This window comes from Phascolarctos cinereus, unplaced genomic scaffold (assembly GCF_003287225.1).
Source record: "Phascolarctos cinereus isolate Bilbo 61053 unplaced genomic scaffold, phaCin_HiC Scaffold_3;HRSCAF=262, whole genome shotgun sequence".
Lineage (NCBI taxonomy): Eukaryota > Metazoa > Chordata > Mammalia > Diprotodontia > Phascolarctidae > Phascolarctos > Phascolarctos cinereus.
This window is the reverse complement of record NW_027555736.1, coordinates 68704803-68723756: the sequence shown is the minus strand read 5'-3', so window position 1 is coordinate 68723756 and position 18954 is coordinate 68704803. Positions and strand designations below refer to the sequence as shown.

The window sequence follows — 18954 nt, the reverse complement described above, 5'->3', positions numbered from 1 at the left end:
TTACATGAATTTGGATTGGCTAGGATCTTAGGATCCAAGATTTAGAACTGGAAGGGTCTCTAGAAGTCATCAAAATCAACCCCTTAATTTTAAAAATGAGGAAACTGAGGCTGAGGGAAGCTAAGAGCCTTTCCCTGGGTAGTTGCATAGCTAGTAAGTGACTGAGGCGGGATTCAGCCTTAGATCTTTCTGGCTTCTCTTCACCATACCACGATGTGCCTTGCACATGACATGCATCATGTAAAAATTCCTAAATGACCATCATTACTTAGTATACACATATGACCTCTTGAACCCATTGTTAGAGGGCTAACAAATAGCCAAGGTTTTCTCTGGGAGCAAAGAGAATCTCTCCATCTATTCCCCAATATTTCAGGAAGAATGGCTCTATACAAAAATGACCCTCTTTCCCCACCTATGCCTCTTGGATCCCCTGGTTCCATTAAAAACTCAGCCACCATATGAGGTCTTCACTGATTCCACCCCCTTGTTAGTGTCCCATCTCACTGAAATTTCTTTGTATTTATTTGATGTGAACTTCACATTTACTTTTCTGCATACATATTGCCTTCCCCCAGATCAGGGGTTTTTAGCCTTTGTTGTGTGATAGACCCCTTTGGCAATCTGGTGTAGTTTACGAACTCCTTCTCAGAATAACATTTTTAAATGTATAAAATAAAATACATAGGAGTACAAAGGAAACCAGTATAATCTTTTACTCCATTCTCAAAGTGGGGGTTCTCAGATCTTAACTCTCCTCAGAGATGCATCATTTTGGCAAATTCAGTCTCTGATCTCCCCAGTTACCTTACCATTTATTCAATATCAACATTTCTACTTACTGAAGATCAGATATTAAGAAGTACTGGCTCTAGAGTCATAGGACCTGGATTCACATCCTACCTTGGGCACTTGTTACCTGTGTGACCTTGGTTAAGTTACTCAACCTTTCTGGGCCTCAGTTTTCTCATTTGTAAAATGTGGGAATTGGATGTGATGCTCTCAGAGGTTCTTACCAGCTCTAGATATATCCTATGATCCCATGACTTACAGTGGGAAGCTGTGTTTGGGAGGATGTCCCTACCTTTTGAAGTTGATGTTAAGGAAGGCAGTTAATACACTTCTACACCACAGTGTAGGTTCTTGGTGCCATTTGGTGAGACAAACTCATGGAACCATAGAATTGCAGAATCCTAGAATTGGAAAGTAACTTAGAAGTCATCAAGTCCAACCTGAAACCAAATAGAGACCTCTTTCTACAATGGGTGTAGTGGAAAAATGGCTGGATTTCAAGTCAGAGATGTGGGTTTGTAGCCTACTTCTGTTACTAATTGGCTGTGTGAGCTTGAACAAATCACTTAACTTCTCTGTGACTGAGGGTCTTTACCTATAAAATGAAGAGATTGGACTGAATGCCCACTAAATTAATTTCCAACTCTAAATCTATGATCTTTGACTAGTGGTCATCTAGTTTCTGCTAGGTTGGAACGACCTTTGGTCTGAGTCGGTGTGAAAGTTCCTGAGTTCTTTTCTTCCATTGGCTTACAACAGCTGGGAACTTGGCTATAGCTGCCCAAGGACAATTCTGAGTGATTAGATAATCTGTAGTAGGAGCTGCCTCCTCCTCCTTAATTTGTTACATTTTCCTGGCCTCAAAAGGGAAAAAGCAGACTCCTTAATTGACATAAAGTAATAAAAAAATCATTGAGTGTATTGACATGGCCCACAATGGATAGTTCTGTGACCTATGGAATTTTATTTGTAGAATGGTAAAATATACTCTGATTTCTTTGGATCTCTGCTCGCTTATCACTCAATGCTTATTTCAGTTTAGACTAGAAATGAAGAGCATGACGTTTGGAGCTCACCGACCTCTCCATCGATTATTTCTGTTTCTAATGAGTCAAACTAAGTATCAAGAACCAAGAGACAAGGTTGATTACAAATGTAATTCCTCTTCTATAAGGAATACATTAGTGCTAATTACCTAGAAGACTTGTGTATTTTTAAATCATTTTGGTTTAAGAAGTCAGGTGAGCAAACCTTGCTAAAGGCATTAATTGTTCTGTCCTTAATGCAAGGAACAGAGAAACTTGCACAAATTTAGTTTGACAGCTCAGGCTACAGTCTCTGGACTGTGAACATTAATTTGCAATGCAATTGATCCTAGATGGAGCAGATTGTTGTTGAAGAAAGCAAATTTGTGCAACAGAGTAGAAGTTACATGATAAGGAGGAGACTACATCAGAAACAAAGTGAATTCTCACTGCTGTCCACTCAGAAGACCCTGCATCCAGGTATATTTTTTGAGCGTTTTTTACATCAAAACATCATATTGCTTCTATTTCCATTTCCTATCAATAATGTGTAAAAATCAATGTCATTCTTTTGATAGGAAAGAAACACACAAATGCATGTATGTAGATCTTTGGGGTCATTTATAGATACAGATGAATTTGCAGAGTGGCTGACCTTTCCACCAATGAATTAGGGAATAGGACTTCTTCGAGCACTGAAAAAAGCTGGATTCAGAACAATAAATTAATTTTAAATGCATTTTTAAAAATTTAAAAGCCCAAGTACAAAACAAGTCACTTTCAGGCTGGTCACCTATTCCTCTTCTCCACTTATTCTACATTCCTGACAAATTTCCCTCTTATTTTCTGCCTGTACTTTACATCCCCAGCTCCATTTCTGCCTCCTCTGCCTGGAATGCTCTCCTTCCTCACCCAGGCCTCTTGGATCCTCTGGCTTCATTAAAAACTCAGCTTATGGGCCACTTCCTCCACAAGCCCTTCACTGATTCCACGCCCTCATTAATGCCCTGTCTCGCTGAAACTCCTTTGTGATTCTTTGGTGTGAACTTTGAATTTATTTTTCTGCATACATGTTGCTTTCCCCTAGAGCAGGAGTTCCTAACCTTTACTGTGTGATGGACCCCTTTGGCTGGTTGGTGTAGCTTATGGACCCCTTCTCAGAATAATGTTTTTAAATGCATAAAGTAAAATATGTGTACGTACAAAGGAAACCAATTATATTGAAATACAATTATTACAATAGGTTTAAAAACCAAGTTCATGGATCCTGGGTTAAGAACGCCTGTCCTAGTATGATGCAATTTCCTTGAAGGAAGGGGCTATTTTGTCTCCCTTTGAAGTATGTAGTTGGTACTTTGTCAATGCTTGTGGAGTGAAGGAAGGAAGGAAGAAAGGAAGGAAGGAAAGGCTCACTTTTATGTGAATAATGAGTGACAACTCAAAGTTCTGTATATTCACAGTTGTAGGCAGTGTGGCTTACAAAAATCCTGAGTTTTAGTTGAAGTTTTTCAGGTACCAGGGCAGCTAGGTGGCACAAAGATAGACTGCCTCTCCTGGAGTCAGGAGGACCTGAGTTCAAATCTGGCCTCAGACACTTGATACTTACTAACTGTGTGGTCCTGGGTAAGTCACTTAACCCCAACTGCCTTGCCAAAAAAAAAATTATCTGGTGATCAGTCTTCCAGTGAAGATTTCCCAGCTTTCCCAGGCAGATCCTCAGACAACAGATCTATCACCATTACCAGGCCCATGCTCAAAACTTTTTCAAGTCGGTAGGATCTTCTAAAGGTTGTAATTTCCTGGCATAGCGTGCAAAAACCCAGAGTTTATCCATGCCACAAGGACCCATAGAAGCATGTTATTGGAGGATCAATGAGTTAAAAGGAGAAATAAATTCATAGCTTTTGTTGCAGCCAGAAGTAATGGCAATTTTACAGATTTAATTCCTTTTTCACTCACTACTTTTCAACTTAATGAAAATATTTTTAAAATGACCTTTACAGCTTTTTTGTTTTTGGCAAAGTTTCTTTTGGCACAAGAGTACTTCTCTAACTCTTCTCCTTTTCTTCATTCCCCTTCTCCTCCTTTTCTATTTCTTTTCCTTTCCTCCCCAATCTTAGAAAAATTAGAACCAGGCATGATATGCCATTGCATTTAAGGTAGATCCTATTTATATTTTATAATTTGGCCAAACTCACACTGGTCTCGTTTGTTAGGAAGGGTCTCAGGACAATTTTCCACATTGCTGAGGCAAAGGGAACATTTAAAAAATTTTAGGATAATGAAGGTCTATACTTTTATATTCTGGTTGATGACGTAGGATCCTCTCAACTGATGAAATACTGTCAGTCAGTAGAGAATACATCTTTCAGGGAATTGCAATGACCCAAATTGTGTTTCTGAGACAATGTCCTTGATTCTGCCCAGTACAGTATGCATGAAAAGTAAGTTCAAAACTGAGCCGTATGTGAACAAGGGCCATGGATCCAGATTGTTATTCTTTGAAAGGAGGGCTTATTTGATTCACTGATGAATTGAAACATCACTCACCTCAAAACCATTAACACAAAATAGTGAATAGTCCTCAGATTCCTGAGAAAAACAGCAGGCGATGGAGATAATCTTTCAGAAACAGCTATAAAATGCTAGATAAATGTGAGTTATTATTATTATTACCTGTTAGCTCCACACATTCAGCAGAGATTCAAACACCAGGGGGGAAATCAGTTCTAGGAAATCAGGAGATAAGATTATTTATTCTCTTAATACAATTGGAGCACTGACAGTGCACACTAGATACTGGACAGAACCTGGGCTGATTCATAGGGCTGGTAGGGCCCCTGGGACCTCTGTCTCCTCCCTCCTTTAAATCAAGACTCTGTTCACAATTCACTTTATGCAGGCAGACTTTCCAGACTACATGAATGAGGTGAGATCTTATACTTCCTTTAACTTTCTATCCACTTGTGCTTTAGTATAAATTTCAGGTATAATAAATGCACTTTTTTCCATTTCAGAACCAACTGGAAGAGACAACCAGGTGAATCAGAAACAAAAACAAAAATATAAAGAAAGCCTTAAAAGGGAGGAGGGTCAACAGTTTTAAGTATGCTGATATCCATGTCTTATATCTGTCCCCTTCTCTCCACTTACGTGGCCATCAGTCTATCACTCTAACTCAGGCTCTCATCTTCTCCTGCCTGGATTATTATATCTTTTAGTTCTTCTCCTTCTCCTTCTCCTTCTCCTTCTCCTTCTCCTTCTCCTTCTCCTTCTCCTTCTCCTTCTCCTTCTCCTTCTCCTTCTCCTTCTCCTTCTCCTTCTCCTTCTCCTTCTCCTCCTCCTCCTCCTCCTTCTCCTCCTCTCCTTTCTTCCTCTTCCTCCACCTCTTCTTCTTCCTTCTCCTTCCTGCTTCCCGTATCTCCTCTCTCCAGTCCATCTTCTGTATGGATGCCAAAATAATCTACTTTAAGTATGGTTTTGATCATATCACTCCCTTACTCTAGAATCTTTATTGGCTCCTTAGTGCCTCTTGGATAAAATATAAATTCCTTTGTTTGGCAATTAGAGCCCTTTACATCTTGGCTTCAGATTATTCTATAAGGTATTTCATATTATAGAGAAATGGTACAATGGTAGGGCACTGGGCCTGGAGTCAGGGAGACCTAATTTCAAATCTAGTCTCAGACATTTAATGTATCACCCTGGGTGAGTCATTTAGCCTCTGTCTCAGTTTCCTCATCAGTAAAATGGAGATAATAATTGCACTTTCCTCTCAGGGTTGTTATAAGGACAAAATAAGATAATTATCGTAAAGTGTTTTATAAACATTTAAGTGCTACATAGCTATTTTATTATTGTTATTATAATTTCTTTTTTACATGTTCTTCATTCCAACCAAATTAATCTATTTGATATTTCTTGAATTTGGCATTCCATTTCCCACCTCTGTGCTTTCACAATGGCTGTCTCCCATGCCTGTGTCACATTCCTCCCATTAGAATCCTTATCTTCCTTCAAGACTCAAATGATGAACCGTCTCCTATGGAAACCTTTTCTAGTCTTCATTGTTATTAGTTCTCTCTCTCTCTCTCTCTCCTTCTCTCCCTCTCTCCTCTTCTCTCTCTCCCCTTCTCTCTTTCTGTCTCTCTCTTTTTCCTCTTCTCTTTCCACATTATATTGTATTTATTTATTTGAATAGATGTTGTATCCTCCATGCAAAATGTTAAGCTCCATGTGGGGAGGGCTTATTGTTAATTTTTGTTAGTCTATCCCCAGAGCCTAACAAGCATGGTGCTTTGTATGTAGTAGAAGCTTAATAAATAAGTATTGAACTGAATTGAATGTACTTAATCTTACTAGTTTCTGTAATTCTTTAATGTCCACAAAGAGTTTCACATAAATTATCTTGTGGAATCCTCATAAAAATATGTGAGGTTACTACCACAGGTATAAATTACCCCCATTTTGCAGATGTAGAAACTGAGACCAGACTTGCCCAGGGATAACAAGATGAAAGCAGAATTTGAAACTAGATCTTTCCTGATTCTTAGTTCTGCATTTGTTTCATCCCTGCTTTGTGATGCTATAATGCTGCTAACGACTATATATGTTCAGGAGACAAAGACTAAGCCACAGACATTTCTGTAGAGTGCTAAACATACTGTAGGTGCTTAGTGGATACCATCCGGTGGGGTATTGTTCTTTGTTTCATGTATTTATATTTTTCATACCAAAATGACTGTAAGCCCATTGAGGGTGAAGACCATGCTTTCCAGCCAAGTCCACAAGTCAGCAAGCATTTATTAAGTACACTGTACTAAGTGCTGTCAAGTACTCTGGAGAAGGAAATGGCAAACCATTCTAGTATGTTTGCCAAGAAGATCCCAAATAGGGTCATGAAGAGTTAGACACTGCTGATCGATGACTAAACAACTAAATGCTGGGAACAAATACAAGCAAAGAGAAAGGCAGTCCTTGTCCTCAAGGAACTTACGTTCTGATCGAAAAAGACAACATAGAAAATCAGGCTGAAAAGGGGGAGGAGGAAAGTGGTACCTATGGTGGCATGGTGGAGAAAGAAGTTTAGAGTGTGAGAAACAGAGTTCTGAGAGAAATAGAAAGAATGTGGTTGGCCTTCTTTCAAGTCTTCCCCAAAGTAGCTCTAGTCGCAGAACTTTTCTGGCCTTGCTCCATACTCTGAGAAGCTCCTTAGAAAAAGGATAATGCTGAGAAGCTCCTAGTCACCTCAGAGAGATCTCTTTATCCCTAGACCATCTCCAAATCTAGAAAGGATTGAGAACATTTCGGGGAGGGAGGGAGAGAGGCTACTTTAGCGTTTCCCTAGAGAGAAGGTTTTTAACTTTTTGTATGTCTTGCATATTCTTTTGGCATTCTGGTGAAGCGCACGTATCTTACCTCAGAATAAGATTTTTAAATGCCTAAAGCAAAATATGTCGGATTCCAAAGAAAACAATTATATTGAAATACAATTATTAAAAATATATAAAAACATTCATAGACCCCAGGCTAACCCCTGCTAGACAGAGGTTCAAATTGTTCTGAAGAGTTTCTGTGATCCAGTAACCTCAGGATCATCTATCACAAGCTTAGGAGTCTCTGGTGTTCTCTGGCTTTTTCTTAGTTAAGAAAATGTCATGTATTCATATATTCAAATTTCTTATTCCATGCAAATGAGAGGTTGATGGGAATTGTCTCTGCCTCCTAATATTTACTGTTTTGTCGTTTCAGAGAGAGACACACAACAATTGAGCTCATGTGGAACCCAGTTGAGTGCTTCAGCACCCAACGGCTCCAAATCCTTTCTCAGTGGGTAAGCCGTCAACTGAACAAAACTCCAAGTTTTCCATATTAGATGGTTATTATCACAAAGCAGAGAACCAGCCCCAAATCCAATGGTAGACCTATTGGGAAATGAAGATGGGGCTGCTACGGATGGGCTGACAATGTCTAATTCACTTTGGTGAACCTGAACCAGAGAACTTGAGAGTTGAAAGGGGCCTTGGCAAGCAACTGGTCCAACTCATATTTGAAAGAGAATCCCCACTACAATGCATCACAAGCCTTTGCATGAAGACTTCGTAGGATGAGCTCCACTTCACAACACAGCTCATCCTACTTTGGCAGCATTCTGACTGTATTTACCAACATTTTATCTAAATTGGCCTGTTTACAATTTCCATCTATTACTCCTGATTCTGCCATCTAAGGTCAAACAGGACACATCTGACTTCTCTTCCCTATTATAGCCTTTCAGGCCCTTGAAGACAGCTATCATGACTCCTCTGAGTCTTCTCCAGGCTAAATATCTCCAGTTCCTTTGACTGATTCTCATATGACATAGATTAAGGACCCTTCACCATCTTGGTTGACCTCTTTTGGATGTTCTCTAGCTTACTATTGTCCTTCATAAACTAATATGTCTAGACAGGATTTTTAGATGTGTCGAGTGGCATAGTATGTGTAGTCTAAGACATTCAGCATAGTTTCTGTTGTCCTTTTGCGAATAAAGTTCAATCCCAATATAACTAGAAAATCTGAGGCAGGATAATTGCTTCAGATGCTGAAGTTGGCACTGGCAGAGGTGGAGAAGTTGATTTCTTAATCCCTGCTTCCAGTGTATTTTACTCATGTTGTTGCCATGTTTGCCTTTGACTCTCTATGGATTAAAGTTAGTTACAGTTCTTGCTTATTGGAATTAACATTTGAATCATTCATATATGAAGGAGTCCTCCATGTGGATTGTAGTTTTGATCTCTTTTATCTTTCCAGCATGATTGTTCATCTTCATAGCTCATGAACAGGATGCCACTTATCTCTGCCCTAACTGCTAGTGTCAAACACTGACCACAGGGTACTTCCTAAATTGTTTGACACTTCCCTCACATTTGCTCTCCCTTTGCCAGTGAGCTGAGTTTCTACTCTGTGCATAATCAATAACCACATGTCCTCCTGTACAGTCAATAACTTGTGGTCTTGGATGCTCTGAAGTTTCAAGATTGTTGAGGAAAGACCTCTAATTTTTGTAGTTTCTTGACCACAAAATGAATGGTTTTCTAACTCTAATATCTTGTTCCTAGATCAGATAGTCTGATTGTGGATGAAGTTCTCCCAGGAATTCAGCAAGATAACAGGCTCAGCTTAGGTGCCTTCTCTGTGGCACCTCAGAGATCCTCCTCAGTGGTCTCTTCCCAGAGATATTTATTAAAAAAGAAGGAAAAGGTAATGTTAAAATGATTATTATATATGCCTGATGAAGAATTCCAAACAAAGAGGAGGTAGTTGTGGGATGGCTAATTCAGTTAGTCAGAGAGAGAACAACGTTTCTCTAACTGCTAAGAGGTTAGCAGACTGAGCTTGGCCAATGGTAGTGGAAAGACATAGATACATTTTCCATGCTTTTAATAACTTGGGGTAGGTGGGCAATGGCATTAAAGCCCATTTCTTTGAAATGAGCCTTCTCTGCTTCTTTGCCTGAGGCTATCTCATCATTCATGATCTATTTGGTTTGGCTTACCTCTATTCATTTAGATCCTTACCGGCTGTGAAATTAGAATTTATGGCTTTCCATGTTTTTTGCTTCATAGATTATAGAATCATGGAAAGTTAGATCTAGAAGGGACTTTGGAATTAATCTGGCTCAGCTCCTCATTTTATAGTGAGAAAAATGAGGCCCAAATTGGGGAAGTGACTTGTTAAAAGGTATGCAGCTAAGTAGCAAAGCCTAGAGTAGAACTTTTTCTACTACAGCATGGAAATTCTGGGGATGAGAAGCAGCCAGTTAACCTAGAGGGGAGGCAGCTTTATGCGGCAGATGAGGTATTGGATTTGAAGTCAGGAAGACTTGGGTTTGAATCCAGTCTTGGCACATATAGACTATGTCACCTTGGATAAGGCACTTCTCCTGGAGCCTCACTTTCCTCATCTGTAAAATGTAGATGACTAATATTTCAAAGGGTTGTTTTAAGGCTCAAATGAGAACATGCAAAATGCCTTGCAAAGCATAAACCAGAGATTCAGATAGGTAGCCTGCTGGCTGCATGAGGCCCACAACATTCCTGAGTGCACACCACACCAGATTAAAATGTTATTGGGAATTGTTTAACAAAATAAATAAAAATGCAATAAAATCTAGACAGCATCACATTTTGAAACAAAGTCAATATATGACCTGCAGGGATCTGTATGTACAGATTAAGGGCACCTGTTTCTATTTGAGTTCTACATCACTTGTGTAAACCATAAAAGTTAGTTATTATTATGAAGTCCAAAGATTTTATGACCCAAAGATTCCACCATTTGCTAGCTACATGACATTGGACCTTTCACCTCTCTGGTGAAGTTGGACCACCACATTCAGCTGAGTGCTGGACACATAGTAGACATCAACAAAAGCCTGTTGGTTGACCAATGGGCCAATAAGGACGTATCAATGAATCACCTACTTTCCTCTAAAAATCTTTCCTTAATTGAGCCACTTCAATATTGAATGAGTAATGAAATAACTGACATTTATATAGATCTTCAATATTTACAATGCAACTTATCTAATTATCTCATGTGAGTCTTGCAATAATTTTGTGAAGTAGACAGTATGAATATTATTATCTCCATTTTACAGGCACAGAAACTGAGGACCCATGAAGTTAAGTGATTTGCTCATGGTCAAAGAGGTATTAAATGTAGGAGGAGGGATTATCTCTTAAAACCACATTGCTTTGCTAAGCCAGTTTTACTAAGGTATCTAGGGGAGCCCTGATTTCAGTACAATTGGTTAAATGGCCTTTGTTCTTTCTACTCTAGAATTTAATGAAGCTCTGATTTTTTTTCCCCTCTTCTATTGCACACTGAGTTTGCCCTTCCCTGTTCTGTAGGGAAGAAAGGGCTAGCAAGGTTGTGGTAACACAGATCAAGGAGGGCTTGACTAGAAGGGGCAAAGCTAGTCCTATTTATTACAACATTGAATTATTTTCTCCTAGTTCTCAAGACCAGAATTTATCCAGTTGACTGGAGAGGCACCAGTGACATTACTACTACCTGGATCCATTGTGGTAACTATTGCTTTCAATTTTGACTTGAGTGGAAGATGAGAGTAGGGAAATACATTCCTCTATTCATATTGCTATATATGACAATGAGAACTGTGGTTGATGGTTCCTGAGTGTGACGTGGAAGACCTCTCTCTTCCCTGGGGCTTCAAGGAACATTCTACATAGCCAGAACCAAAGTTATGGATATTTCACATGGGGCACCTAGGTGGCAAAGTGGACAGAGTGCTAGACTTAGACTCAGGAAGTTCTTAGTTCCAAACCAGCCTCAGGCACTTGTTAGCTGTGCTACTCTGGCAAGTCCCTTAGTTTCTGCTTCCTTCAGTTTGCAGTTCAGCTGTAAATGAGGGTGTGTATATATGTATGTATATATATATATTATATATATATATATATATACATATACACACACACACATATATATGTATGTATATGTATATAGACACACACATATATATACACACACACACATACACACACACACACATATATATGTGTGTGTGTATATATATATGTATATGTATATGTATGTATGTATTATCTACTTCACAGGGTTGTGGTGACGATCAAATTTGATAATATATGCAAAATGTATTTTAAGCCTGAAAGTGCTATGTAAGTGTTAGCTATTATTATTATTATTATTTTAAAAAAAAACCCTGAGTAATTGTCATGGAGGCAGTGTTACAGAAAGCAGTCTAATTATAGGTGTATTCATGGCCAGAGGCAGGGAATCTAAACCTAACCCTTGCAAGGTGTGTGTGTATGAAGGTAAGCCCTACAAGACGGATGCCATAATCATGGACCTAGGGGTATATGGTAGCTTGAGGGTGAGGTAGGTTGGCACACGACCACAGAGGGAGGCATAGAGATGGCAGTCATGATGAAGAAGAAGCACCAATCCCCAGAGTGGGGGAAAGCATACCACCTTGGATGTTGGTGTCCTGGTCAAAGGCCCATTCATCATGTGCTTGTTACAGCTCTATACAAATCTTGAAGAGGGAGAATTGCATATTATTTTTAGGTCTAGTCTGCTGAACCACTAGCTGTCATTGCTTCATGGCTGTCAGGTTGACAAACGCCAGGCCTCTGGCTGAGTCCAGAGCTTCCAAGTCTCAAACCTCAACTTAAAATAGCATATTTGCAAAACATGATCACAACTGGAGCTGAAGGGCTGATGGGAGGAAAACTGATAAGTTGATTCAGGCTTTAGTCTTTTCTGGTACCCAGAGTCCTTCTGCAGACACCTAAGGGCTAGTCTTTTTGACACTGCCTGGAAGGCTTTCAGGGATAAGAACCTCTTTCCTTCGGAACAAGAACTCTCTGGTTGAATTTACTACCTCTAACATGACCTTTACATTTTCCATCTGCTCTGTTATGTTGGCATGCTAGATATCTGGGCTTCACAGGGTTATACTGTGGTCATCTCCCAAAGTCCCAGAGTCAGTGATTTTGATGAGATTTATATTTTCTGTTTGTGTAGCTCAGTAGTAGCAATTGCACACAATTTTGGTAACTTCAATCAGTGATGTTACTAGGAATGAGCAATCATGTAGATTCTCTTATGGTTCTGACCACCTGGACTTCCTGAAAACAATGTCCAGTGAACTAAGTGGACCAACTGGGCAGACATCCCTACATGGTCTGCTCCTTTAGGACATCCACCCAATTTTTCACTCTTTTCACTTGTCTTTTTTCTGGCTCCATAAGAAGAGCACAATGAAACTATCACCAGGAATCAGTACTTGCCATTTTGGAAACTGACCTTCTGTATACTGTGCTCACTTCCAAATGCTTACTTTCCTTCTTGCAATATTTTATCCTTAAGCAAAGGGTTGGAGCTAGACAAAACTGGGAAGGCAACTATCGTCTTTTCTGTCCTCCAGCTTTTCCTTTTTGCATACTTTTGCTCATCTGTGTCAACCTCCTTTACCTCTTTGCTTCACCTGCCCAGTGCCTGGTGTTCTCTCTCAATCCCTCAATTAAAAGTAGTTTCAAGGAAGGATCTGTCACCAGTCATTTATTTACACTTCAACATAAATTTAAATCCAGCCCCTCCCCACCTTTCGAGGGCATCCGCATTCCCTTCACAGAACTTTTTTTCTTGAAAGTAGGGATTGCTTCGTTTTGAAGATGTGTCATCAGTGCCTAACATAGTAAGCGCCTTAATAAATACTTGTTGATTGGTTAGTTTCTCTACTTGTAGAGTGAGGTAGCTCTTCTTAGTTAAGTGAATTTCGGGTATCAACATTGGAGATGAAAGTTATTTATTTATTTATTTGTTGCAAGGCAATTGGGGTTAAGTGACTTGCGCAGGGTCACACAGCTAATAAGTGTCAAGTCTATCGTCTGAGACCCAATTTGAACTCAGGTCCTCCTGACTCTAGGGCTGGTGCTTTATCCACTGCGCCACCTAGCTGCCCCTTGAAAGTTATTTTTTTTTTTTGAGGCTAAGGGTAGGGCCTTTTCTGGTTTCCCTGATCTATCACCTGATGGCCCTCTCATAGTAATAACTGACATTTAACATTAATTTTTTTAAATTCCAAACTTAATAAACACAAAATAAAGTGCCGCATTCCTTATTTACAGTCCCTCATTTGTGTTTCGCAATAACCCTATAAGTTAGATACCATAGGTTTTATCATTACCTTTTTATCAGTGAGAAAACTGAGGCTCAGAGTGTATAAATAACTTAGTCATAGTCACACAACTAGTGAATATTGGGGGGGATTTGAACCAATGTCTTCTTTACTCTAGGCCCAATGCTCTTTATCCAATATGCTATGATGGCATTTATTTCAACTGTTCAGGAGGAGTGTGAGAGGTTGACTTTCACCTCTCCACAAATATCTATTTATTATTTCTGCACTGCCCTGTTAAGTACATGACAGCCTTTGTCTGCTCTGCTCTGCTCTGCTGGTGGCCAATTTGCCCAGAAAGATGGTTTGGGCTGTGGTTTAGACCGCTCGCTCTAGTAGTTTACACCACCCTGTGTTCATAACCTGAGGAGAGGGAAGCTCAAGAAATCAGAAATAGTTTCATAATAAATCTTTTACCTGCTGATAAATGACATCGAGTTTGGCGGTGCTGTGCAATTTCAAGATTCTAATTAATCCCCTTATCTCTCTTCCATGACTATTCATGGATTCTTCATGTTAGGGAGAGCTGGGTTGAGATGGTAACTGGGCAGTATGGAATTCATTATCATTATCTCCAAGTTGTGAACCTCAGTGAACAGCATTAGATTGATTGACAACACTGAAAGTGCAATGAATAATTAATGATGGTCCCTTGAAAGCCTCAACAGGGAGATGGACAGGGGAGATACACTGAGGATTTTAATGGGGATTTCTGCAGAGGGAAGGCTCCCAATGGAACTGCCTTTATAAGCACCTCTGTGGAAATAGAGCCCACACTGCAAATTGGAATATATTATAGAGAGATATTATATAAAGAGATATTGCACTGACGGGGACCTGGCATTCATGTATTGTTTTTTTTTCCTTCTCTTTCCAGACAAAAAAAGGGAAATCATATTTGTCTCAAAGAGAACTCTATGTGGTTCTGCTGAATGGGCAGTGTTTAGAAGTGAAATGTGACATCAAGTCCAAGGCACGAGATGTCTTTAACTTAGTTAGGACCTATGCCAACCTAGTTGAATACTTCTACTTTGGCTTAGCTTTCCAGAAAGGTAAGTGTTTACTATAATATAAGATAAATTTTTAAGAAGATGAAAACTAAAAAAGAAGTTCATTTAAAAAAAAGAAGTGTCAACTCCCTTCTTAGCAGCAGCCAGCTGGTGATATATTCAGTGACATATATAGGTGACCAGGATTCTGGTTGGCTGGATTTTATTCTTTCTGATTTGATGTGTCACTGGAAAATCACTTAAAAATCTCTGTAGCTCACTTTCCCCATTAAAAAAAAATGGGGTCAGTTTTTTCAACTGACTTTGTGTGAGGGCCATGATGTAAGTGTTATAATGAAGTGTTAATCTTTCCCTGAATGTGGAATAGGATAGTTATTTCAGGTCAATACTCAAGGCTACTTAAATTGTAAGCTCTGCAAGTTAGGGAAGCTGAAAATTCCCACCCAAATATAAATATAGGACTAAAGGAGAGTTGTGGGATCCAGTAGAATGTAAGCTCTTTGAGGGTAAAGACTGTTTTTATTTCTTGTCTTCAAAGCTTTAGCTTTAGAAAAGTGCCTGGTACATAGCCTGGTACAACAAAAAATAATTTTGTTGAGTTGAATTGACTCTAAAGATAGTCTAGGCCCTTAGACAGGGGTGTGACTAGATTGTATTTAACACTTCTGAAGAAGGAGGCTCTGTAACCTCCTGACCTCAGGAGGTTATCTTAAAATTCTTGCTATGAGGAGCTTTTATTTATAATGAATTATTTTAATTCTGAACTTAAACACTAAGAGAAAAAGAACACCTTCATACTCACAGCAGAACAGAGAAAAAAGATTCTTTAGGAAACTGTGAACCTCAATTTTGTTCCACTTGCTTAAAATTGTGTCATAAATTCTGTATGTTACTTTCAAAATGTCCTATTTGACTGTGCTTCCTTTTGAACTTCCTTCTGCTCTCTTCTGAGCATTAAAAATGTTTCAGTGGCCCTCTTTTTTGGCATCCCTATTGCTAACCACTCTCTCCTCCACCCCAATTAGCCAAAAGTAAGAAAGGAAAAAAAAAGCCTTGTTACAAATAAGATTTTTCAAACAAAATGAATACCTATAGTAGTCATATCCAAAAATGTATAACTCTGCACTTCGTATCCATCACTCCTCTGTGTGGAGTGGGTAGCATACATCATCATAGGGGCTCTGGAGACAGTTGATCAGTGCTTTGATCAGGGATGTTAAGTTTTCTAAGTTGTTTTTACGATGTTGTATATGTAATGTGTTCTTGTTCTGCCCATTTCACTCTATATCAGTTCATACTAACCAGAACTCTCTGAAATTTTTCGTCTACGACCATTCATGTAGCCACTCCCCAGGGGTCTAAGAGGCAATCTAAGGCAACCCCTTAGATTCTAGTTCGTTTGTTTCTTCTCTTTGTCCTCCCCCTCTTCCCTTCCTGTTTAATAGTAAGTGCTTAAAATATTGATTGTGACTGATGATTGTTTGGCTTGTGACTATTCCCTTCCCAGAATTTTCATCAACCTTAATAACCTCCCCTCAGCCAACTCCCTTATTTCTCTGTTGAGTTTGACATCAAACTAATTTCTCTATAAGTATGTGTGTGTGTGCATTTAATACTCTTCTGTTCATTCAGATAAGAATGAGGTTCATCTGATACTTACTCTCCCTACCCTTTCTCCCATGTTTACGTATTTTTCTCACATACCCAGTTATGAGATGCAAGAAGTTCCATTTCCTTTTTCCTCTCTTCTACACTAGTGTTACTCTCTTTTCTTTTTCCTCTTTTCAAATCTTTAAACAGAATCAATTCTGTACCCCTACCCCAGGACCTCTATTCTTATTTAACACCCTCAATACCCTTTCATAATTAGGTTCTGAGTGTACACTTTTTACTTCTTTCCCTTACTAGAATGTCAGCATTGTATCATCACATAACTTTCTTTAAAAAAATTTTTTTTTTTTTGCTTTTTGGCTAGGCAATGGGGTTAAGTGACTTGCCCAGGGTCACACAGCTAGTAAGTGTTATGTGTCTGAGGCCAGATTTGAACTCAGGTCCTCCTGACTCCAAGGCTGGGACTCTATCCACTGTGCCACCTAGCTGCCCCCACATAACTTTCTAATTGTTCGCATAAACTTATCTTTCTTGGTTTCTATGGACACTTGTGTTTGTATTTCAAAGTTCCTACTTGGATTTGTTTTTTTAATCAGAAATGTTTGAAAGTCCTCTATTCCATTAAAGATCCAATTTTCCCCCTGTAGGTTATACTTAGTTTTGTAGAATATGTTATTTTTTGTCATTAAGTTTATAGCTTTTACCTTTTAGAATATAGTATTCCAGAATCTCCTCTGGTTTTCAGTAGCACCTGCTATATATCTTGCATAATTCTGGCTGTAGTTCCTTGAATTCTAGGTCCTTGGATTCTTCTTTGGATGCTTTTAGTATTTTTCCTTTGAAATAGGAGCTCTGGATTTTCACTGTGACATTCTAAGGCTTTTCCTTTTGGGATTTCTTTCAGAAGGTGGTCACTGTATTCTTCTTATTTCTACTTTTCTCTTTGGTTCTAATAGAGGTGTACAGTTTCCACTTATGATTTCTTGAAATAGAATATTCAGGCTTTTTAAAAAAATCATGATTTTCAGGAATTCCGATGATTCTTAAGTTACCTCTCCTTAACCAATTTTCCTTTTCAGTTTCTTTTTTAATCAGACATTTCACATGTTCTTTTATTTTTAATCTTTTGATTTTGTTCTGAAATTTTTTTTGCTCTTTCATGGAACCATTGATTTCACTTTCATCTATTCTAGTTTTCAGGGATTCCATATCTTGGGTACCTTTTCCCCCTCTTAAGTTACTTATTCTCTTTCCCATTCTTTCCTCAAGGATTTTTATTTCATTTTTTTTCTTTTTTAACTTTCTAGGTGTGGAAAATCTATTTTCCCCCTTTGAATTTAATCTTTCAGTCATTATAGGGTTAGTTTTGCAGTAATTTTTGACACCAAGTTGTGTTTTCTTTGATTTACTTATCTCTACAGCTTTAGTCCCTGAATTGGGGCTTTGTGCCAGGGCCAAGCTCTGCTCCTTGGTGTATTCTTGGGTGAAATGGTCAGCCCTGTTTAGTCATGCTTTGGTTTCTCATGGTTATTTTACCCGCCTCCCTCCCCCCTCGATTTGCCTCCCTGGATCTTTGCTGTTCAGAGGTCAAAATCATCAGGGCCCTCTTTGGTATTTCAGGGCAGAGTGTAAGGGACCTTGGCCATCTGAGTTTGAGTAATGGTTCCATATCCTGCTTATCCCTATCTGCTGCCACCCCTTGGAGTTTACAAGATCCTCAACCTGTGGCTTTCTGATCACACTGACACTTTCTGACTGGGGCTCTCAGGCCACGCCTTAACTCTTGATGTCTCTGTCCACAGAGTATTGAAGGCTACATGTGTCCTTGTCCATCTCTGTTCATGCTGGATTGTTAATCTGTATTGTAGCTAGCTTTGCTGGGGTAGGGGAGCAACAGACATTTTGTGTAGGTCTGGGTTGGAAGAGTTTCTTATTGACTTCTTTGACCTTATTCCATATGTTGTTAGCTTCAGGTTTTTGCTAGAGTGGGTATAAAGAGCTGGGCAACCCATCTCATGTTCAGGCACTGTCTTGGCATGAACTCTACCAGGAGCTTTTTTAGCTTACCTGTTCTAAATCTACTCTGTTTTCCTTCCAACTGTCCACTAATGGATACGAAAAACAGCTAGAAGTTTGATATCACTTTCTAATTCCTTCCCTAATTATTTTCCTTTCATAGCATTATAGAATCTTAGCACTGCAAGGGACCTTAAGGCCATCTGGTCCATTCTCATATCTGATGTATTAAACCTCTGTAAAAATTCTCAGATAAGTGGTCATCTTTGAATACCTCCAGTACTCACTGTCTCCTAATGAAGCTGTTTCTAGTTTTGAATTTCTGAAATTATTAGGGAATTCTTTCTCTTTTTATTAATCATTGCTACCAGAAACAACACTGATTCTCTTTTGTCTACCTCTGCCTAATGTAGAAGTCCTGCCTTTCTACATTTATATTAATCCTAAAGCTGTTTTTGGGAGATAGGCAGAGATATAATTTAAAAAACCAATTATATTACTCTTCCCTGGACTATTTTCTTTTGATCTTTATGAATATTATCTCAAGTGAGATAATATTTGTAAAATGCTTAGCACAGTGCCTGGCACATGTTATTCAGTTGTTTTTCAGTTGTGTCTGACTCTTTGTGACCCCATTTGGGTTGGTTTTTTTTTTTACAAAGATATTGGATGGTTTGCCATTTTCTTCTCATTTTATAGCTCGTTTTATAGATGAGGAAATTAAGGCAAACAGGGTTAAGTAACCTAGATTTGAACTCAGAAAGATGAGTCTTTTTGATACCAAGCCCAGTGC

The 18954-nt window shown here is 38.9% G+C and overlaps 1 protein-coding gene across 1 annotated transcript in view; it reads left to right on the top strand.

The window, feature by feature from the left end:
* FRMPD2 (FERM and PDZ domain containing 2) overlaps positions 1 to 18954 on the top strand; it is a 288737-nt gene that overhangs the window by 30646 nt on the left and 239137 nt on the right. The window contains exons 6-10 of the mRNA XM_020997014.2: positions 2171 to 2297; positions 7569 to 7650; positions 8918 to 9059; positions 10817 to 10888; positions 14402 to 14576. Of these exons, the coding sequence (XP_020852673.1) occupies positions 2171 to 2297; positions 7569 to 7650; positions 8918 to 9059; positions 10817 to 10888; positions 14402 to 14576 (598 nt within the window). The remainder of the gene's footprint in view (positions 1 to 2170; positions 2298 to 7568; positions 7651 to 8917; positions 9060 to 10816; positions 10889 to 14401; positions 14577 to 18954) is intronic.